Genomic DNA, 18,628 nt, shown 5'->3' with positions numbered 1-18,628 from the left:
TCCCTTAACCTTCTGACCATTTCCCCAGGGAGCTATGAGTAGGAAAGCTCTCTCTAACATGCCAGGCTGGTTTGGTGTTGTAACTGTCTGCCTCCTGTCTTCCATGTTGTAACTGTCCAGCTTTGATTTCATTCTCAGCCCTGCAGACGAGATACAGTTTAACTTCAGCATTCCATCATCCAAAGTGAATTTTATTTAGCCTCTGGCTTATTCTGAAATGGCAGTTTGTGGCGTGTTGTCTGCTTCTCTTTTTCCCAGTAAAGTATTTTTTTTTCTAAAATTCACTATAGATTTGTTTTCCAGAAGCCTTAGTATCATTCATTTGCATTCCTCTTCTTTCTCTTCAGTAAATGGAAGCTTGTCTGACTTATGTAACTTGGTAGCTTCCCATTTTTCAATCAAGAGCCATTACTGTCAGTGCTATTTTTAACTTAGCATGGAGTATACATGACATTTCTTGGATACCTGTTTCCTCCCTTTGAGGTTGGAATGTTCAGACATCAAACTGATACAGGCGTCCACATTCCAGAGCCTCATTCCTGGGCTGCTCGCAGACGTTTTCTCTGTGGCAGCCCCTTGCAGCTGTTACCTGCATCAGGCAGAGAACTGTTTTCTCATACTTGAAAAATTGTTTATGATGCATTGATCAAAAGTGATTCTGTGCCTTATGGTTCCACAGTAACCTCAATAGTCTGTTATAATTTAAGATTCAATTTACCTCAAGAAAATCTTGGACTTATACTTGAGGAGGGAATGAAATCTAAGGCTGAATGACTTGTATTTCTGACTTAAAAATTAGAAGCTAAGCTCAGGGATTCTTGGAGGGACTGAGGATTTTGCTTTTTGAGCACCAAAATCTGGTAGAATATAAATTTTCAGAAGTTGAGGACCTTAGATAATATTTGCCTTGTTTTTCTCCTACTTCAGTTTTTGAAAGTCACATAAAAAATTAATCTTTATAAAGTATATGGTATTTACTAATAAAAACTATAAGTGGCCATTGTATTGTATTGTTGAAAAAGGACATGCAAACAAATAAAGAAATGTAAGCAACAGTATACCATGTGGTATGATCAACAACTGTGAATATCTTCAGCAGTTGGAGATAGTACAGTTATGCATGAAGTCCTGGCAACAGTTATAAGCATGTTATATAAGTTACTTATATTAAGACTCCTTTTAACTATTCTGAGCGTTTGTGAAACCAAAAAAAAAAAAAATTAAATTAAATTTCATTTAAAAAGTGCTAAACCTAATGTACTATATGAGTGCATAAAACAATACACTTTAACAGTGATATTTTTTCTTGAAACCTTGTTTTATTAAAAATTTTTTTAAGAAGTTTTTTGAGAGGCAGAGAGAGAGGTCTCTCATCTGCCGATCTACTCCTGATACCCTCAACAGCGGTGCTGGGTCAGATCAAAGCTGGGAGCCAGGAACTCAACCACCACTGCCTCCCAGCGTCTGCATTAGTAGGAAGCTCCAATCAAGAGCCAGAACCAGGAAGTGAGTGCAGGCACTGCAGTGCGGGATGAAGGTGTGCTGACTTAACTCTAGGCCAAACACCTGCACCTGACAAGTTTATGTAGCCTTTTCCAGGTAATTTCAGAGGCCTGAATTTTTTTGGATAAAACTCTCCAAGGAACTTTTAAATGTCTGCTTTTTCCTCCTGATAAATCTTCCCAAGAAAAGATAATTTTCATAGACTATAAACTTTCTGTGCTATTCACACTCCACACTTTGCTCAGAGTACTTCACAATTTCTTGGCTGTTTTCATTGAAATCTAGAATTTTCATTGAAGTCTAAACTGATTAAGGGCTAAACCAATTAATAGTCCTGGCCATTGTAGGCATTTGGGGAATGAACCAATAATTGGGAGAGATATCTTTCTCTGTCTCTCTGCCTTTCAAATTAGAAAAAATATGTAAATTTATTTTAAAATATTTTGAAAAAATACTGACAGATCAAGAGAGACCATGAAACACAGAAAAGATAAATAAAATAAAATGTTATAATTAGTTATTGGCAGAATCAGGACTAAAACCACATCTGTACATTCCTGGTCCGGAGCTCTCTCACTAGCACATTCCTGCATAATGGGCATGACTGCCTGGACAGCCTTCATCAGACGTTCTGCCTTATTATTAGAAAACCATGAAAGCTTTCAATACTAGGGCATTGGCTCAAGTGCATATTTTTAAATCTTCAGTTATTAATGTTTTGTGGTTAGGTAATATTTTACCACAAACCAGCTATACATTTAGGTATTATAAGGTACTACCAAATATAGTAAAGAACACTATTGGTGGGAATGTAAACTTGTACAACTGTTATGGAAGTCAGTAGGCGATTCCTCAGAAATCTGAAAATAGATATACCATATGACCCAACCATTCCACTCCTGGGGATTTACCCAAAGGAAATGAAATCGGCATATGAAAGAGTGTCCGTGCCCCCAGGTTTATTGCAGCTCAGTTCACAGTAGCTAAGAAATGGAATTAACCTGGATATTCAGGAACTGATGACTAGATGAAGAAATTATGGAGTGTGTGTGTGTAGTATATGGAGTGTGTGTGTGTAGTGTATATATATATATAAATATATACACACACACACAGTACCATTTGAGGCCATTTGGGGAGTGAACCAACAGATGGAAGACTTTGCTTTTTGTCTCTCCCTCTCTCTGTCTGTACTTCTCTGTACTCTCTCTGTTTGTACTTCTCAAATAAATAAATAAATAAAATCTTTAAAAAAAACTTAATGTAAAAAATAAGAACAGGAGGAAGAAGGGTGAGAATGAGGGAGGGAGTGAAGAGTGGGAAGTATAATTATGCTGTTAAAACTGTATATGTGAAGTAGATGAAATTTGTTCTCATTATATAAAAAAGAATAAATTTTCATACAAACTATTCTTACTCATTTTTTTCCAAAAGTGTTAAGACTTAGAAGTGCCATTGGCCTGAGTGATGTATTGTATGAAACTTATCATAATCTATGTATTTCAAAAATTTAAATGGAGATGTCAGATTCAGTAGAAAAAAATGCATCTGAGATGTTCAAATGCAAGCTAAAGATTAAGTATTAGGATATTTGAAAAGATGAATCTATTTAAAATACATCCCTTCCTTGGTATTTCAGTATGGTTTTTTTAAAGATCCTGTACAAAGATAAAGGGATCAGTTGAGATTACGTATATAAACAGAAGAAATATCAGAGGAAATATAATTTATCATTTTCACCTCTTAGAATTGAATATTTTACATATTTTAATTTTTTTTATTTTTAATATAAAGAGAGCAGATTAAATGTAGTTCATAAACACAGTTTTGTAATGATTCTTTTTTCTTTCTAAGATTTTGAGATAACATTTTTAATTTACATTATAGTCAAGGGCTTGCTGTTCTGTATGAAGAGTTAAACTAGGTGGAAAGTAGAAAGACCCTGCCTGATTCGGTGGGAATGTGAATAAGGGATAAACAATAATCAAATGAAAAGATGACCATTTCACTCATACACAGTTCCATTTTTGATCGAAGGAGCCTCTCTACTGCTTTTCACAATAGTATACCAATTTGTTTTCACACCAATTTCATCTAAGTTCCATTATCTCAAAATTCTTGCTAGCACTGTTTTTTGTATTTTTGATAATACCCATCTTAACTGGGGAAAAGTTATATTGTGTATGCTTTTAATTTATATTTCTCTGATGATTAATGCTGCGGAACATTGCATTTCCATATTCCTATTTGCAATTGATACATTTCTCCTGACATATGTCTATTCCGTTATTTTGAAGTTTTGTAATTATTTATTTCTTTGTTATATAGTTTCATAAGCTCCTACTATGTTTTGCACATTAACCTCTAATCAGGTTATAGTATCCAAATATATTCTGCTTTCTGTGAAAAGAAATACACTAAAGAGAAGGAATTGAAATATAATTATTAGTTTATCTTGATCATTTAAGCTGGACACAGAAGAGAGGAGAGAAATAAAGTATCATTATTCTAATAATCCCCATAATGATGTTTAAATCATTACATAGAATGTACTGGAGATAGAGTTTACTCAACATACTCATTCCTCTGAAAAACTTTTTTTTAAAAAAACATTTGTTTATTTACTTGAAAGAGTTGTAGAGAGAGGGAGAGACAGGAAGAAAGATTGTCCATCGCTGGCTCACTCTCCCAAATTTCTGCAACAGCCAGGGCTGTGCTAGGCTGATGCCAGGAGCCAAGAGTTTCTTTCAGGTCTCCCACATAGCTGCAGGGACCCAGGGACATGGGCCATCTTCCAGTGCTTTCCCAGGTGCATTAGCAGGGGGCTGGATTGGAAGTGGAGCAGCTGGGACTCAAACAGGTGCCCACATGGAATGTTGGCACTCTAGGCTGTGGCTTAACTCACTGTGCCACAGTGCCAGCTCCTCTGAAAAACTTTTAAGGCAGTGATTTTAGTGTGCAGAGAGAAGTGCTTGTATTTGATTTTAAATGATTTAGAGTGTGACTTTAAGACAGGATGATTTTTTGTTTTCATTGTTTATTCTGCTTCAAAGGCAGAGTGACAGAGTGAATGAATGAATGAATGAGTGAATGAATGAATGGTCTTTTATCTACTGGCTCACTCACCATATGTCCCCAACAGCCTGTTTAGCCAAAGCCAGGAGCCTGGAGCTCCATCAAAGTCTCCTGCACAGGTGAATGGAGCCCAAGCCCTTGAGCCAATATCTGCTGACTTCCAGGATACATTAGAAAGAATTTATATTTAAAACAGTAGCTGGGACCTGGACTTGCTCTACGATATAGGATGTGGGCGTCCCAAGTGGCAGCTTAACCCACTGCAACATAACCCCTGTCCCAAGATGCGAGTTTAAAAAAAAAATTGAGAGACAGGGAAAAAAAAAAGTGGGGGAGAGACAGACAACTTCCACCTTCTAGTTTACTCCTCAGATGTTCAGGATAGCCAAGGTTGGACTAAAATCAAAGCCAAGAGGCAAGAACAATCTAAGGATCCCCATCTCCGACACAGGAATCCAGATAACTTGAGTCCTCACCACTACCTCTTAAGGTCTGCACTGATGTGAAAGCTGGAGTCTGGAAAGCACTGGCACATAGTAACACTCTGTAGATGTTAGCTGTACTGTAATTTCTGTTGTGATATTACTATAGTGTCTAGATTTTTGTTCAGTTATTGTTGGATATCTGGTGTAGGATTTATCTTTTTTTTTTCCTTTGTAGGAATGGGAACAGGTCAATGGGTAGAGCCAGAGAGAGGGCAGATCTGTCACAAAATGGACCAGAGGATTTACAGAAGTAACAATAAAGCCAGTGACAAAAGTTCTTCATCATGTCCTTATTTCAGTAAATCAAAACTGAGTTCAGTTTACAATAATGACTTCACTGTGATATGGAAGGGTTTTTCTTTTTTTGTAAAACTGAAAAGCACATCATCAGAATTATTCATCCTTATTTTTTAGTTATTGCCTTAAGGAATTTCTTTTATATTATTATTTGTCCTAAAAGTCTTATTTACATTAAAGTGTTTTTATATTATAAAGGAGATAAAGTTACAAGAAGTTCTGTTTCAGTTACTAAAAAACGGAATTATTTCATTTAGCCAATATTTGAGTCACATATTAGAATCTTGCTCAACTACCTAGAAATTTTTCTTTAAAAGATTTTGGAGTTATTCTAGATAATTTACTTGCAAATAAAACCTTTATTGGTTAAGTTTAAACTAGTTGCTGTACTTAAAGCTATATAGATAAAATAAGAATCACATCACATTTTCCCCAGCATGAGCGCTCACTTAACGTGTTCAGAAGCTTTATTTCTCAGTGACTCAAAGGTCTTTCATATGACAGTGCACGCCAGAAGTGGTTTTTACATCAGCATCTCTTTCAATAAATTTGGAAGTACTAAGTGACAGAATTCACCTCAGTTATTTATTTAAGACTATCCCTGTCAATCTGTCATTCTGCTTTGCTAGTTTTTAAGGCATCTACAGCCTATTACAGTTTCCCATTTTCTATAATTTTTTTTTTCTGTGCTTGCACCCTATTGAGTTCCTCTTCGTGTATTGAAGGCCATTTCTACTATGTTTACAGTACTTTTAAGATTATTGCAATTTTCAGAAGGGAACTTAACTGTGACTTAAGGCTTTTGTTATTTAAATTGCCATATGCCTTCTCAAGTCTCTTGCACCCATTTTCATTACTTGAAGAGGATTTAGGGAAAGTAGGAGAAGCGGGATTCATCCCATAAATATAAAAACAAGAATGCAAAGTGTGTAAAATTTAGCTTACTAAGCTCAAAACTCAGACAAGACAGATCAAAAGATCTTCATAAAAGATGCAGAGAAATCACTTGATAAAGGCCAGCACACTGTTCGTTTTATATATTTTAGCAGTTAGGAATAGGGAATTTCTTTATATTTAAGGCTTCTACCCAGAAATCCCAATCAAATTATGTTCTTAGTGGTGAAACCTATGAAACAATCTATTTAAAGTCAAGACTAAGATAAGCAGTTTTTGGAGGCATTGAGGCACTTGTGGGCATTTGGGAAGTCATCCAGAAGATTGATGGTCTCTCTCTTTCAAACAAAATGAAAATAAGTAGTAATTTTAAAAAAAAGGTTTGGAGAGAATTAGATCTGTATTCATGTCAGATCTGTAAATCCAGAAAAAAAGCTATGATCAAGTTATAAGAAATAATAACAGAGTTCAGCCAACTTGGAGAGTAAAAGATGAAAAATACATTAATAGCTGTGAATATTTACTGAGGCTTTCTGTTCATCACTCAGTGCTGTAGACTTTTTCTTTTTCTTTTTTTTTTAAAGATTTTATTTATTTATTCAAAAGTCAGAGAGTTATACACAGAGAGAAGAGAAGCAGAGAGAGAGGTCTTCCATTCGATGGTTCACTCCCCAGTTGGCCACAATGGCCGGAGCTGCACCTATCCGAAGCCAGGAGCCAGGAGCTTCTTCTGGGTCTCCCACGTGGGTTCAGGGGCCCAAAGACTTGGGCCATCTTCTGCTGCTTTCCCAGGCCGTAGCATAGAACTGGATCAGAAGAGGAGCAGCTGGGACTAGAACCGGCGCCCATAGGGGATGCCAGCGCTTCAGGCTAGGGTGTTAACCTGCTGTGCCACAGCACCGGCCCCAGTGCTGTAGACTTTTAACTAATTTAATCTTTGCAACTATCCTGGAGCAGTTTTATTTTTGACTTCTTCATAGATAAGGAAAGGCTAAGGCCCAGAGGTTAGGCTCTTTGTAGCCACACGGCTAGAGGCGTCAGAGACAAGGTTGTAATCTTGGAAGTGGTGTGTGCTTCATTCACCATGTTGCTAATTTTATTTGTAAATACTAATAATAAATGATAAAGAAAGCAGGATATAGTAAATAGGTACTATTTACATTAGCAGCAAAATCACTAAATTCCTAAAATTAGCCACAGAACTTATATGACCTTTCTGGAAGAAAATTAGAAAATTTTATTGGAAGATATAAAAGAAACTTAAATAAGTAAAGAGAGATACTATATTCATTGATAAGAAGGCTCACTATTATAAACAAATGCATTCTCCACAATAATCTGTATAACCATTTCCTCTTCAGTGAGGTGCCCACAATTTGGCAAGCTCATTCTAAAGTTATATGAAATAGTATTGTTAGTCTTATTTTCATTACTGTAACCAGAATACCTGATGACAGTTTCTTAAAAAGGAAGATTTATTTAGTTCACAGTTTGGGAGTTCACAGTTGAAGATCAGGCAGCCCCATTAATTAGTCTAGCATCTGGTGGAAGTTGGCAATGGCAGAGTAGGTGTGGAGAAATGATCACGTGGTGAACCGGGGAACAGAGGGACACACAGGAAACCATTTAGCCTATGTGTTCATCCCTCCTCTGCTGGCTCCCAGTGATCTAAACACCTTCCGCTCGGCTCACCGCCATGATTACTGTAGTGAGATCAAGTCTCCATTTTCATCCATTAGTCATTAATATACGAATCTGGGATTTAAACATCTGCATGGGTTTTGGATAGACTAATCCAGTGCGAACCATAACAGAGGTAAAAATTAAAATGCAAGGCAGTTTTGAAGAATCAGTGGAGGGGCTCATATGTTCAGATAAAGTGCTAGGAGTTAAGAAAGGGAAGTTTTGATGGAGAGACAGAACTGATAGAATCAAGAGAACTCACTAGGAGACCTGTCACACACTAAGGCTTTTGTCCTTGCCCCATTGATACGCATTTTCTATAAGCTTTGGATATGCATTTCACTTAAGACAGAGTCAGTCTTATAAATCAATATAGCAAGAACTTCCAATTAAAGATGATGTAATAATAGATTATACATAAGAGGAAAAGCAATAAAATTGTCCCTTCCTAAACACAAAACACAAAAAGCACAAAGTCAGCTAAAAAACATGAAAAAGCAGAAGTTTTAGAAGAAATAGGGCTGGGTGTTTATGACTTGGGATCAGGAAAGATGTCGTAAAGTGCTAAAAATATATCTGAAGATATTTTAAAATTTTTCCAAGAGATAAACCACATACTTAGAGAAGATTTTTGCAACAATTGTAACTGACAAAGGAGTCATTGCTAGAGTATGTAAAGAAGTCATGTACATGGATAAGAGAAAGACAGGTAGAAAGATCGGCACAAGAGAGGACCTTTCATTTCACAGCAGAGGAAAACTGAATGACCAATGAACATGGAAAAACACCTACTGTCATTAGCAACCACAGACATGCATATTATAGAGAAGCACAATTTTATACTCACCAGATTGACAAAAGTAATCTCCCAGAACTAGAAAGAATGGAAATAGAAAACTATGTACCTTTCGAGTGTTTCTTGGCCTTATATGTCAGTGTGCCTAGGAGTTGCCTGTATGTGTTTTCTCCTCTCCTGTATTTCCTTCAAAATGACCAGATAATCTGAGCTGAAACCTCTGAGTAAAAGACAGGATGATGTAAACCAGATGTGAGGAAATGCCACTGGACACATGAAACATTAATTTTATACTTTACTACACCTTGGGTTTAATCAGGGCAATTTCCACAGGTATTATATAGCCCCACCACTACTGTCTAATTCTGTCTGCTTGGCTCTGAGTTTATTATAGATCATAGAACTCAATGCATATCATCAAGTCAACAATGCTGAGGCCATTATCTAAACAAAGACCATCTTCCTTTATGCTCTCAGAGGTGAATCCAAGTCAAGACCTGCCTTAAATTGGTCTTAGAGATTTCTGAGGACCAATTTAGACAAATCTAGTTTAGGTGAAATACTAGGAGACTGCTTTGGGACTGTCTGAGAAATACCGTGCTTGCGCAATTCCAGTGGCCTGTCCCTACGTTTCAAGGTTCACTGTGGCTTACTGAGCTGCATATTTCTAGTATCTCCCTATTTACTGGTTATTGGTATCATAAAGATTTGCCTTGGAGATAACTCAGTTGTGTGTCTTACTGCTAAAGCTATTAACTACCAGAAAGACTGGTTTGGTAGGGTCTGTCTCGGGTTTAAAAGAAGATTGCAGATATAAAATCTGTCATGTCTAGTGTGGAAGAATTCAGCATTGCGGCACATGTTGCATTTTAACTCTAGAGTAGGGAATTGGATATAAAGTGGTATGATTTCATCTTGTCTGAGTATTGTTTTGTGTTTTATTTTGGAAGTATTTTATCTGTGGACATTTATCTGTTACCATTTTTGCGTCTCTAGTGTATTTGGTGAACCCTGATGCTGACCTGCCCACTGCATTCCCATGTTCCTCAATAGAGCCGGTCTATACGCACTGACCTGTCTCAAACCAGCCCGCGACTGCCCCTTCCTCAGTGGGAGTCTCTGATAGGATTGACAGGGGCCAGCACTTATGCTCCTCCCCAGATAGCAGGTGGTAAGACTGAACAGGAAGGCAGTGGTGGGGGACAGTGCTGTGCCCCAAAATAAGTCCCTTTTGGACATTTTAGTGTCTAAGAAATGAGAAGGAAGCTTGAAATGAATAAAATTAGTACAAGGAGACGTTTGTATTTGGAAGTATTAGATCCTCAGATCTGAGTATAATCAAATGGAATATTTTTATTAGTTTAAATGTCCAGTGCAATGAAATGAGTCTATCTTGCCAGATAATTGATTATGTAGTTATAGATGTCAGGGCTTCTCATTCCCCCACAACTATCTCTACTGTAATGTGTGAGAATGCCAATTATAGCATGAGTAACAGCAGCACCCAAATTCTGCACAAGATGGTTTAATCTTCCATTGAAGGCTTAGAACTCACTGAAGGGTTTATGTGTAGTTACTAACATGAATACCTATGATTCGGGGCCTCAGATTGGGATATACGCTGGCAAGGAGAGCCTGTGTGATGATTCTTCCTGTCACTCCAACTTGAAGTGTCAAGTTCCAACAGGAGCAAGGTGGCCTCACAGAGCAGAAGCCGAGCTGCACACATTTTAGCCCAGGTTCCCAGGGCCTTCCAGTGCCAAGTGAGCACAGCATTGCTGGGGACACTGTGCAGTGCCTTAGCTTTGAGCTTTATTGCAGCTCTTAATTGGGCCTTGCGTCACTATTTAGGAAAAGTGAACGTGAAGTCTTTAGCTAACAGGAACAGAAAGACAAATTTCCTTGTTCTTGAGCCAAACTTACCAAACCAAGAAGGAGGCACAGATCTACCCAGTGTCCAAGAGTGCAGTTGCACAGAACTGCCTTCTGATAAAGGGGATTTTGTGGTGGTGAGAGTTTGATTGGAAGTTCCTAGTTACAAATCTGGTTCCATGCAGTTATCGGTGAGTTGTGCAGGAACAGTTAATTAACATGTATAATTTGTTCTAGTTTATAATTCCAAGTAGGATTTTACTAAGTCATTTGAAAGAAGTGAATTGTTCTGTTTTGTCCTGTTGAACAGCCCAGTTTAATCTGGCAGACTGCTGCTGCAGTTTTAAACATCTTCCAGTTTCATTTGTCCCCAAAATCATTATTTCCTTCCTTTTGGAAAGTGTTACTGTGGACTTGTGAATTTTTATTTATGGGATGTTTTACAGTTAGTTATGGTTGTTCATCCTTTGTGATGGTCAGATAGTCCTAGAGCAGAGAACAGGGAGGTCCCTTGGCCTTGACCCCTTGGCACAGCTCCACCAGTCTGGGTCCCTTGCTTTCTGTCACAGCAAGGTTTCCTGCTCTCACCTTGTGCCTTGCCTGCTGTCGACTTGCAATCAGGCATTTCTTCAAGGGTTTCAGGTTCATTTTACTAAGGGATGATATTTAGAAACCCAGATTTGAGACCTCAGGCCTCCATTTCTGCTGATGCACCATTGTCAGCTGAGTGTCTTCAGTTGTCAGGGCTTAGGGAAAGTATGTAGGTGCTTGTTACTCATGTGTTCATGTCGACATTTCCAATAACGGTTAACACTGCAGATTTCTTTTCTTGAGTTCTTTAATTTTATCATTCTGTCTTTTTTGAAATCTTGGTTTCTGATAATTTGTTTTGTCCCACAGTGTGTATCAGATTGTTTCAGAACTACACTACCAATACTGCCACAAGTGAAACATGTGAATGAAGCTACATATTACTTGGCAATCTTTTTGTTCTTAGAGTATGTCCCTACTCAGCATGTGGTCAGTTACTACTAATGAGTCATTTATCTTCTGTCTCTTGACCATGTTATCAGTTTTTTAAATGAGCAGACATTACTTATTTTTAAGGTTTATTTATTTATTTGAAAGTCAAAGTTATGTATATATACAGAGTTATATATGTATGTATGTACATATACACAGAGATATTCCCTCTGCTGGTTCACTCACCAGTTGGCTGCAATGGCCAGGGCTGGGCCAGGCCAAGGCCAGGAGCCATGAACTTCATCTGGATCTCCCATGAGGGTGGCAGAGGCACAAGCACTTTTGCCATCTTCTGCTGCTTTTTCCAAGCCTGTATCAGGAAAGCTGGAGCTGGGACTCAAACCAGCACCCGTATGGAATACTGGCATCCCAGATGGCAGCTTAACTCACTAGGCCACAATGCCAGCCCCATGTTATGAATTTTGTATATTATTGGATGCATGTTTTCAGGTTATTTTCAGTATTAGAATTTGCTTTTCAAAGTGTTTTATGTTTATTTTTGAACATGCAGAAAGAACATTAATGTGATTCAAAACCCAAATTATATAGCAAAATTTTGCTCAGGGAAGTCTCACTGTCCCCATCCTCCACTCTCCCAATCCATCTTACTTGCCCCATTTTTGTTAGTTTCTGGTTTATCCTTCCAGTGTTTCTTTTTGCAAAAATAAGCTCCTGTGTGCAAGCAGTCTCTGTGTGATACTCTGTGTGTGTGCGTGTGTGCATCGTGTGCATTCCTCATGCTTTCACGTGGTAAATGCACTGTTCTCTGCCTTGTGTGTTTGACTTACTGTGTCCTGAAGATGCCCCATGTTGGTGAATAGAGATCCTCCTTAAAGATAGAAACAGCAAAAACTGATGGCCATCCTCTCTGGGGATATCTCACAGTTTATTCAGCCAATTCCCCTGGATGTGCTTTCAATTTCAGGTTTCTGATACACATGTTGGGTTATTTTTACAGAAACTGTTTGAAAATGTTCAGGCACTCAGCGTGTTCTTAGAGCATCAACCCTGACGCCATTTGGCCTGGAATCCTGCCTTGGCTTGCTCTTCGGCCTCATCCTGTGCCACTGTCTCCCTGGCTCACCACCGTCTCTTGGCTTCCAGCTCAGCTAAGACTTCTTCAGAGAAGTCAGCCCCTGTCTGCAGTGGTTTCTTCCCCCAGTTGATTTCCCTTTAGCCCCCAATAACAGTCTGATATTACCTGTTGTCTTCGTGGAGGCAGTACCTTTTGCTGGCTAGAAGTCTGAGCTTTGAAGCAAATGGCCTGATTTGAATCCTGATTTTTAAACCTGAGCCCTTTAGCTTCCTCTTCTGTGCCTCAGTTTCTTCATCTAAAATTTGGATAATATTAGTACCCTTAAACAGTGCTGTGAGAAATGAATCTTACCCATGTGGAAACATTCAGTCACTTGCACATATAAAATGTATCCTAAGTACTGACTGTGTTCCTATCCCTATTGTCTGTCTCCTCCCAGTAAACCCTGTGGTGGCGTGTGCCTTGTCTTTCTCATCTCTCACTTAGTCTCAGGACTTAGAACAGCTCCTGAGATACAGTGCCTATTACATATTTGTTTCTGATTGAAAAATAGCTGAGATTCAATTCCCGCTTTGAGACATTCTTTGAAATATGTGACTAAAAGAATGTCTTCTCATATACATCATTCAGCAGGAGTTCTCATCAAATTCAGCACAAAATGTGAATGCCTCCTGTTCACATGTGTCTCGGAGGTTCTAGCTGGTTAGTAACATCTGAACAGCAATCAGGAGTTACTTCTGCCAGAAAAAGACTTGAATTACCACGTTTACCAAAGGATCAACTAAAATCCTAAAATTATTGTGAGTTTAATAAGTAGTTTAATAAGTGACCACATGTGAGCAATCCTTAAAGAACTTGTTTTCTAACATACCAGTGATTACCAGAGAAGACCATAATAGAAGAAAGTGATCGATCTAGAAAAGCAGATCTAGAAGAAAGTGATCGATCTAGAAAAGCAGCAAAAATCACAATGTCCACAATGTCCCTATCCAGAAAAATGTGGAGTATGTAAATGAGAGAGAGAAAATATTTAGAAGAACGATGGCATACCCTGTTTCTAGGTGGAAATATTGAATACTGTGGAAATTAAAATTATTCCAAATTACTGTGTAAGGTTAAATTGTTGCTAACCAAACTTAATTGTATTTTGTGTGGAACTTAGTGAAAATTATTTTAAAGTTCATATAAAAAATATTTGAAAATGAACAGAAATGATCTGGTGGCCACTCTTTACCAAAGATTCATAACACACAATATGATTGCAACATGGGGAAAATGAAACATGCCAGCTCATAACTTCTCTGTATCGGTCCAATTTTAGTATATGTGCTGCCGAAGTGAGCACTTATAACTTCTGCTATAGCAACATTAGTATGTGTGTAGCGGACTTCAGAAGTTAATCACATGTGCTATAATTGTATTTCATTCACGAATAAAACAGCACATATTTAATTTTACAGCAAGGAATCTCAGATACAACAGGTGTTATAATTTACTAGTCTTCAGAGTATATCAGAGATAGAATCCACTTGTAACTTTGATGTTAATAATATTTCAAATAGTTAGTATTGAAGAGAGTGCCTTTTCCATTTTAGTCTGTGCAGCTTAGGCTGACTGCTTGGTCATGGCTTGCCCGGGATTTTTCCTGGTTTTTGCATGGAAAGTTAGATGCCCCAGCAAACCTGTCAGTCATCAGCATGCCTCAGTGCTTTGTCACCCTCGTGCTACAGTCTGCACAAAAGATGGCTACATCTGCAAGCAGTGTTTTTAGTAAAAACAAAAAGAAATGGATAGAAAAGGTTTGATCCAGTCCAGAGCAATGCCTGCAGTGTACATCTAGGCCACAGGTCCCCTCGGGAGCTCAGGATGTCTAAGATGGAGATTCACTTAGAAACCTCAGTAGGACCCAGTAGCACTCCGAGTCATCATTTGTAGGAGGACTGAGGCATAATGGCTTTGTGTCCTTTCCTGCGGCTCACCCATGAGCTCTTCATACTAGGCACGTGTTGACTTTTGCACGATTTTTCCTGTACCTGCACTTCTCAGCAGAAGTCATTTCTGAGGGGAGTTGTTTGTTTTCGGTACTTCCATTATTGTCTTTGTAATGTATCAGTCAGTGGAAGTAGTTTCCAGGAGTGCTAATCCACTTATCCTCTGTCCTGGTCTGACTTAAGGTTATGTATTTAGTATGTGTAGATTTAGATGCAAGGTGAACATTACTAGAAGACCTGATGCCTCTGTGTGTGTGTGTGTGTGTGTGTGTGTGACAGAGAGAGAGAGAGAGAGAGAGAGAGATTTATATAACCAATAGGTCAACAAGTGTGTTCTCTGTTATCATGGGATTGTCCTGTTTGTAAAATGAGAAAAGAGGGAGTTTTCTTTTCTTATCTGTACTCACCCAGTTACAAATGCTTTGATAATTTCTAAACATCAGGTAAATATCTTACAAATTGGCTAGAAATGCAAGCCCATTTGCAACATTTTAAGTGTTTCTTATTTTGAAGATTTCCAAAGCAAAAGTAAGATTCAGGTCCCTTTTGGAGTTGTGTAGCAGCCCTTACTGTGCACTGGGAAGATGGCTGGTATACCGACCTTAATTTAAGGGACAGAAGTTACAACACTTAAACTTGTTATTAATACCATCAAGTAAAATCATAGACTGGTGAGAAGAAAGTGTAGAAAAATGTTATTTATAACACAGTCGTTAGCTGCACTTCTGCTGGAAATTTCCTACAGATTGTAAGGTGAATGTGTAATAGATTTTTTTTTCTAGTCTGCCTCTATGATGCTTGTTTGTTTTCATGCCAAGTAAATGTAACCTCTTGCCACAAAACTAGGATATTTTCTCTTTGTTACTATTTTTTAGTGTCTAAAAAGCACGGCAAGCTCATTACTTTCCTACGAACATTCATGAAGTCTCGTCCAACAAAACAGAAGCTGAAGCAACGGGGAATCTTGAAAGAGAGGGTATTTGGCTGTGACCTGGGGGAGCACCTTCTGAATTCTGGTTTTGAAGGTAAAAATAAAGTTCATAAACTCACAGGTTCCATTTCCAAGCTCTACATATTGATTTTGTCTGCCCCATCGTGGGGCAGGTTAGGCAGGCATTGCTGCCTGATTCATCTCTGGGCAGCAGCAGGTGTGGAAGGGGTTGTGCCTTCTCAGGGCTCATGTGGGCTCTGGGTGGAACGAGGATGGAGAGGGGACTTCAGAGACGTCCATGATAAAATGCGAAAATCAGTCTTCCAACTTTTATACGTAGCATCATGGTCCTTCCTCCATCATTTGAATTCTGAGTCAGGAATATAGTGAGGTGCATGGAGTGAGTGCACTGGAGGGAGAGAAAGGGGAGTTTTCCTTGATATTGTTAAATAGCACTTTCCTCTGTCCTCTCCTTTGGGGCTGCTAGAATATTCAGGAAGCGTCTGCCTGTACAGTTGGCGAGAACCAGAAATAGATGACTTAGGGGATTCTGAATTAATATTAGGAATGAATTAAATAATCTTAGAATATAAAGGTCTTCTAGCTGATGGCCTGTGCCGCAGAGAACGGCTGTACACAGACTACAAGAAGCAGAAACTAAAAATACTTGTGACATTACAGTATGGTTGAAATTAGAAGGATTTCATGGTCGTAGAAACTCTGAAGACTGAGGTCAGATATATTCTAGTTGGCATATCAAAATAATTTTTGTTTTATTGCACATGATGGAAATTGAACCATAAACATATGCAGAATATTCATTTGAATAGTCAAATGAAGACAATCAGGAAGAGCAAAACTATGTCTTTAAACTAAAATTCATTTAAGTAGAAAAAATGAATTTAATATCAAAATGATTTATTAGTCTGATTTAGTAATGGTATGAGGAATTATTTTTAAGGTTTTGAGACTATATGTATATATAGTGCATATTCAACTACAATTGCATCATATGTGTATGTCATTTACACACAAATACACTTTAAAATCTAAATTAAAACAATTAAAATTAAACATATATCATTTAAACTTTAAATTAACATATTAGAATAATCATAACTAAGAATTATATATACTGTAACAAAATTGTGAAGAGATAAAATATGTATTAATAAAATATATTAATGTGGATATGTTATATAAAATCTAGATACCTCTGTAGGTAGATATAATGTATATAATCATTCTTGCTCCCAACTACTATTTTAGTTTAAGGTTTAAAATCCTGTGTTTACCCTAAGTAAAGTAGATTTTTTACTAGAGTTTTCTGAGAAGGAAGCACATATCAGAATAGTGCTTTGCTGAGTGACTCATGCTGTTAATCATAGTGAATAATCAACTTTACAGAGATTATCCTGTTGTACTTCTAGACTTGAGCACCTCCCTGCTGGAGCAAGTGTCTCCACTGACCTATTTCTTTCATGCAGAATGTTGTAAGAAATCATGTAGCAGCCTGACGAGGCAGTTTTCTTTTCATGCTTTTATTTTTGGTTCCTAGTGTCAGGGTTCACTTGAGATAATCTTATAGCGTTTTCAGCTATGAGCAAACCATGGTGTTTAATCATTCATTAAAGATTACATCACAATTATCTGTAGAAGTAATTCTTTTAAAATGTGCCCACATAGTACTTTTTTGTACATAAACAAACATGGCTGACATAGACGTTCTTAATTTTAGAGTTAACATTTCTTATATTAGTTTTTCTTTTTGTATCTCTTACCATTTTTCAACTTTGCTTAGATGTGATCACTAATGTGAGTGACCGTTTTCCATTTTGTTCTACAATGCTCAGTTAGCTTTCAAACATCAATTCATTAAGTTTTAGTTATATGCAGAAATTTCAGGTATGTTTCCATTCCTTTTAATGATAGCAGATGATAGATGATAATATATAATATCTCATGAAAATAGCCAGTTTTGCTACACTGTTTGCATTTTCCATAATTGTGATAAAAATCACTTTGAATAGGAGAGAATTTTCTTGTAGTATTGGTACTTTTTTATAAGAGTTACCCTATGTGCTGCACTTACGTAAAATCAGATTTCCTTGAGAAGCTGAAGTGAGATTGCTAAAGAAGAAGAGGGGAAAATTTTGTAGAAATAGATAAAATTATATTGACTATGTAATATAAAAAAGACAAAGCTCTGTTGCCTGAACATGCCTCTGAGTTTGAGATGTTTGGCCCATTCATCAGGAGGCCTATGTGTGTACATGGACTTTGTGATCAGAGCTCAACACAAGGAAACAAGGCCCAAATAACCACTGACACTGATTTCAGGTAATCACACTTCCCTAATGAAAGATCTGTACACCTAGACTGGAAGCCAGTTCTCTATAATGGAACTCAGCCTTTTCATCTGTCACTGTTATGCTTGCATGATGCCTGCCCAATAGAAAGGACTTGATAGGTATGTGATTGATGAGTGAATGGGTGAGTGGAAGAATAATTGACAAGAACAAGTGAAACAAAACCTGTCAAGAAAAGTCAAGCTATCTATTCTTTCATGCTTAATTATAATCTTCTTACTTATTTTAGCCTTGATGCTAATCTTAAGGATCATCAGGGTTTTAAAAATATTTTTTTATTATTTTTGAAAGATTTATTTATTTATTTGAAAGAGTTAAAGAGACAAAATCGCCGGCACCACGGCTCACTAGGCTAATCCTCCGCCTTGCGGCGCCGGCACACCGGGTTCTAGTCCCGGTCGGGGCGCCGGATTCTGTCCCGGTTGCCCCTCTTCCAGGCCAGCTCTCTGCTGTGGCCAGGGAGTGCAGTGGAGGATGGCCCAAGTGCTTGGGCCCTGCACCCCATGGGAGACCAGGATAAGTACCTGGCTCCTGGCTTCAGATCAGCGCGGTGCGCCGGCCACAGTGCGGTGCGCCGGCCACAGCGCGCCGGCCATGGCGGCCATTGGAGGGTGAACCAACAGCAAAGGAAGACCTTTCTCTCTGTCTCTCTCTCTCACTGTCCACTCTGCCT

General features: G+C 38.0%; 1 protein-coding gene across 6 annotated transcripts in view; it reads left to right on the top strand.

Moving 5' to 3' along the window:
* The window catches only part of ARHGAP32 (Rho GTPase activating protein 32), a 318,668-nt gene that overhangs the window by 262,841 nt on the left and 37,199 nt on the right, over positions 1-18,628 (top strand). For all 6 annotated transcript variants that reach the window (XM_070048333.1, XM_070048334.1, XM_070048328.1 and 3 more), the window contains one exon: positions 15,531-15,680. In XM_070048333.1, the coding sequence (XP_069904434.1) occupies positions 15,531-15,680 (150 nt within the window). The remainder of the gene's footprint in view (positions 1-15,530; positions 15,681-18,628) is intronic.

The sequence above is a fragment of the Oryctolagus cuniculus genome, chromosome 1, assembly GCF_964237555.1.
Source record: "Oryctolagus cuniculus chromosome 1, mOryCun1.1, whole genome shotgun sequence".
NCBI lineage: Eukaryota > Metazoa > Chordata > Mammalia > Lagomorpha > Leporidae > Oryctolagus > Oryctolagus cuniculus.
This window is presented reverse-complemented; position numbering and strand designations above follow the sequence as displayed.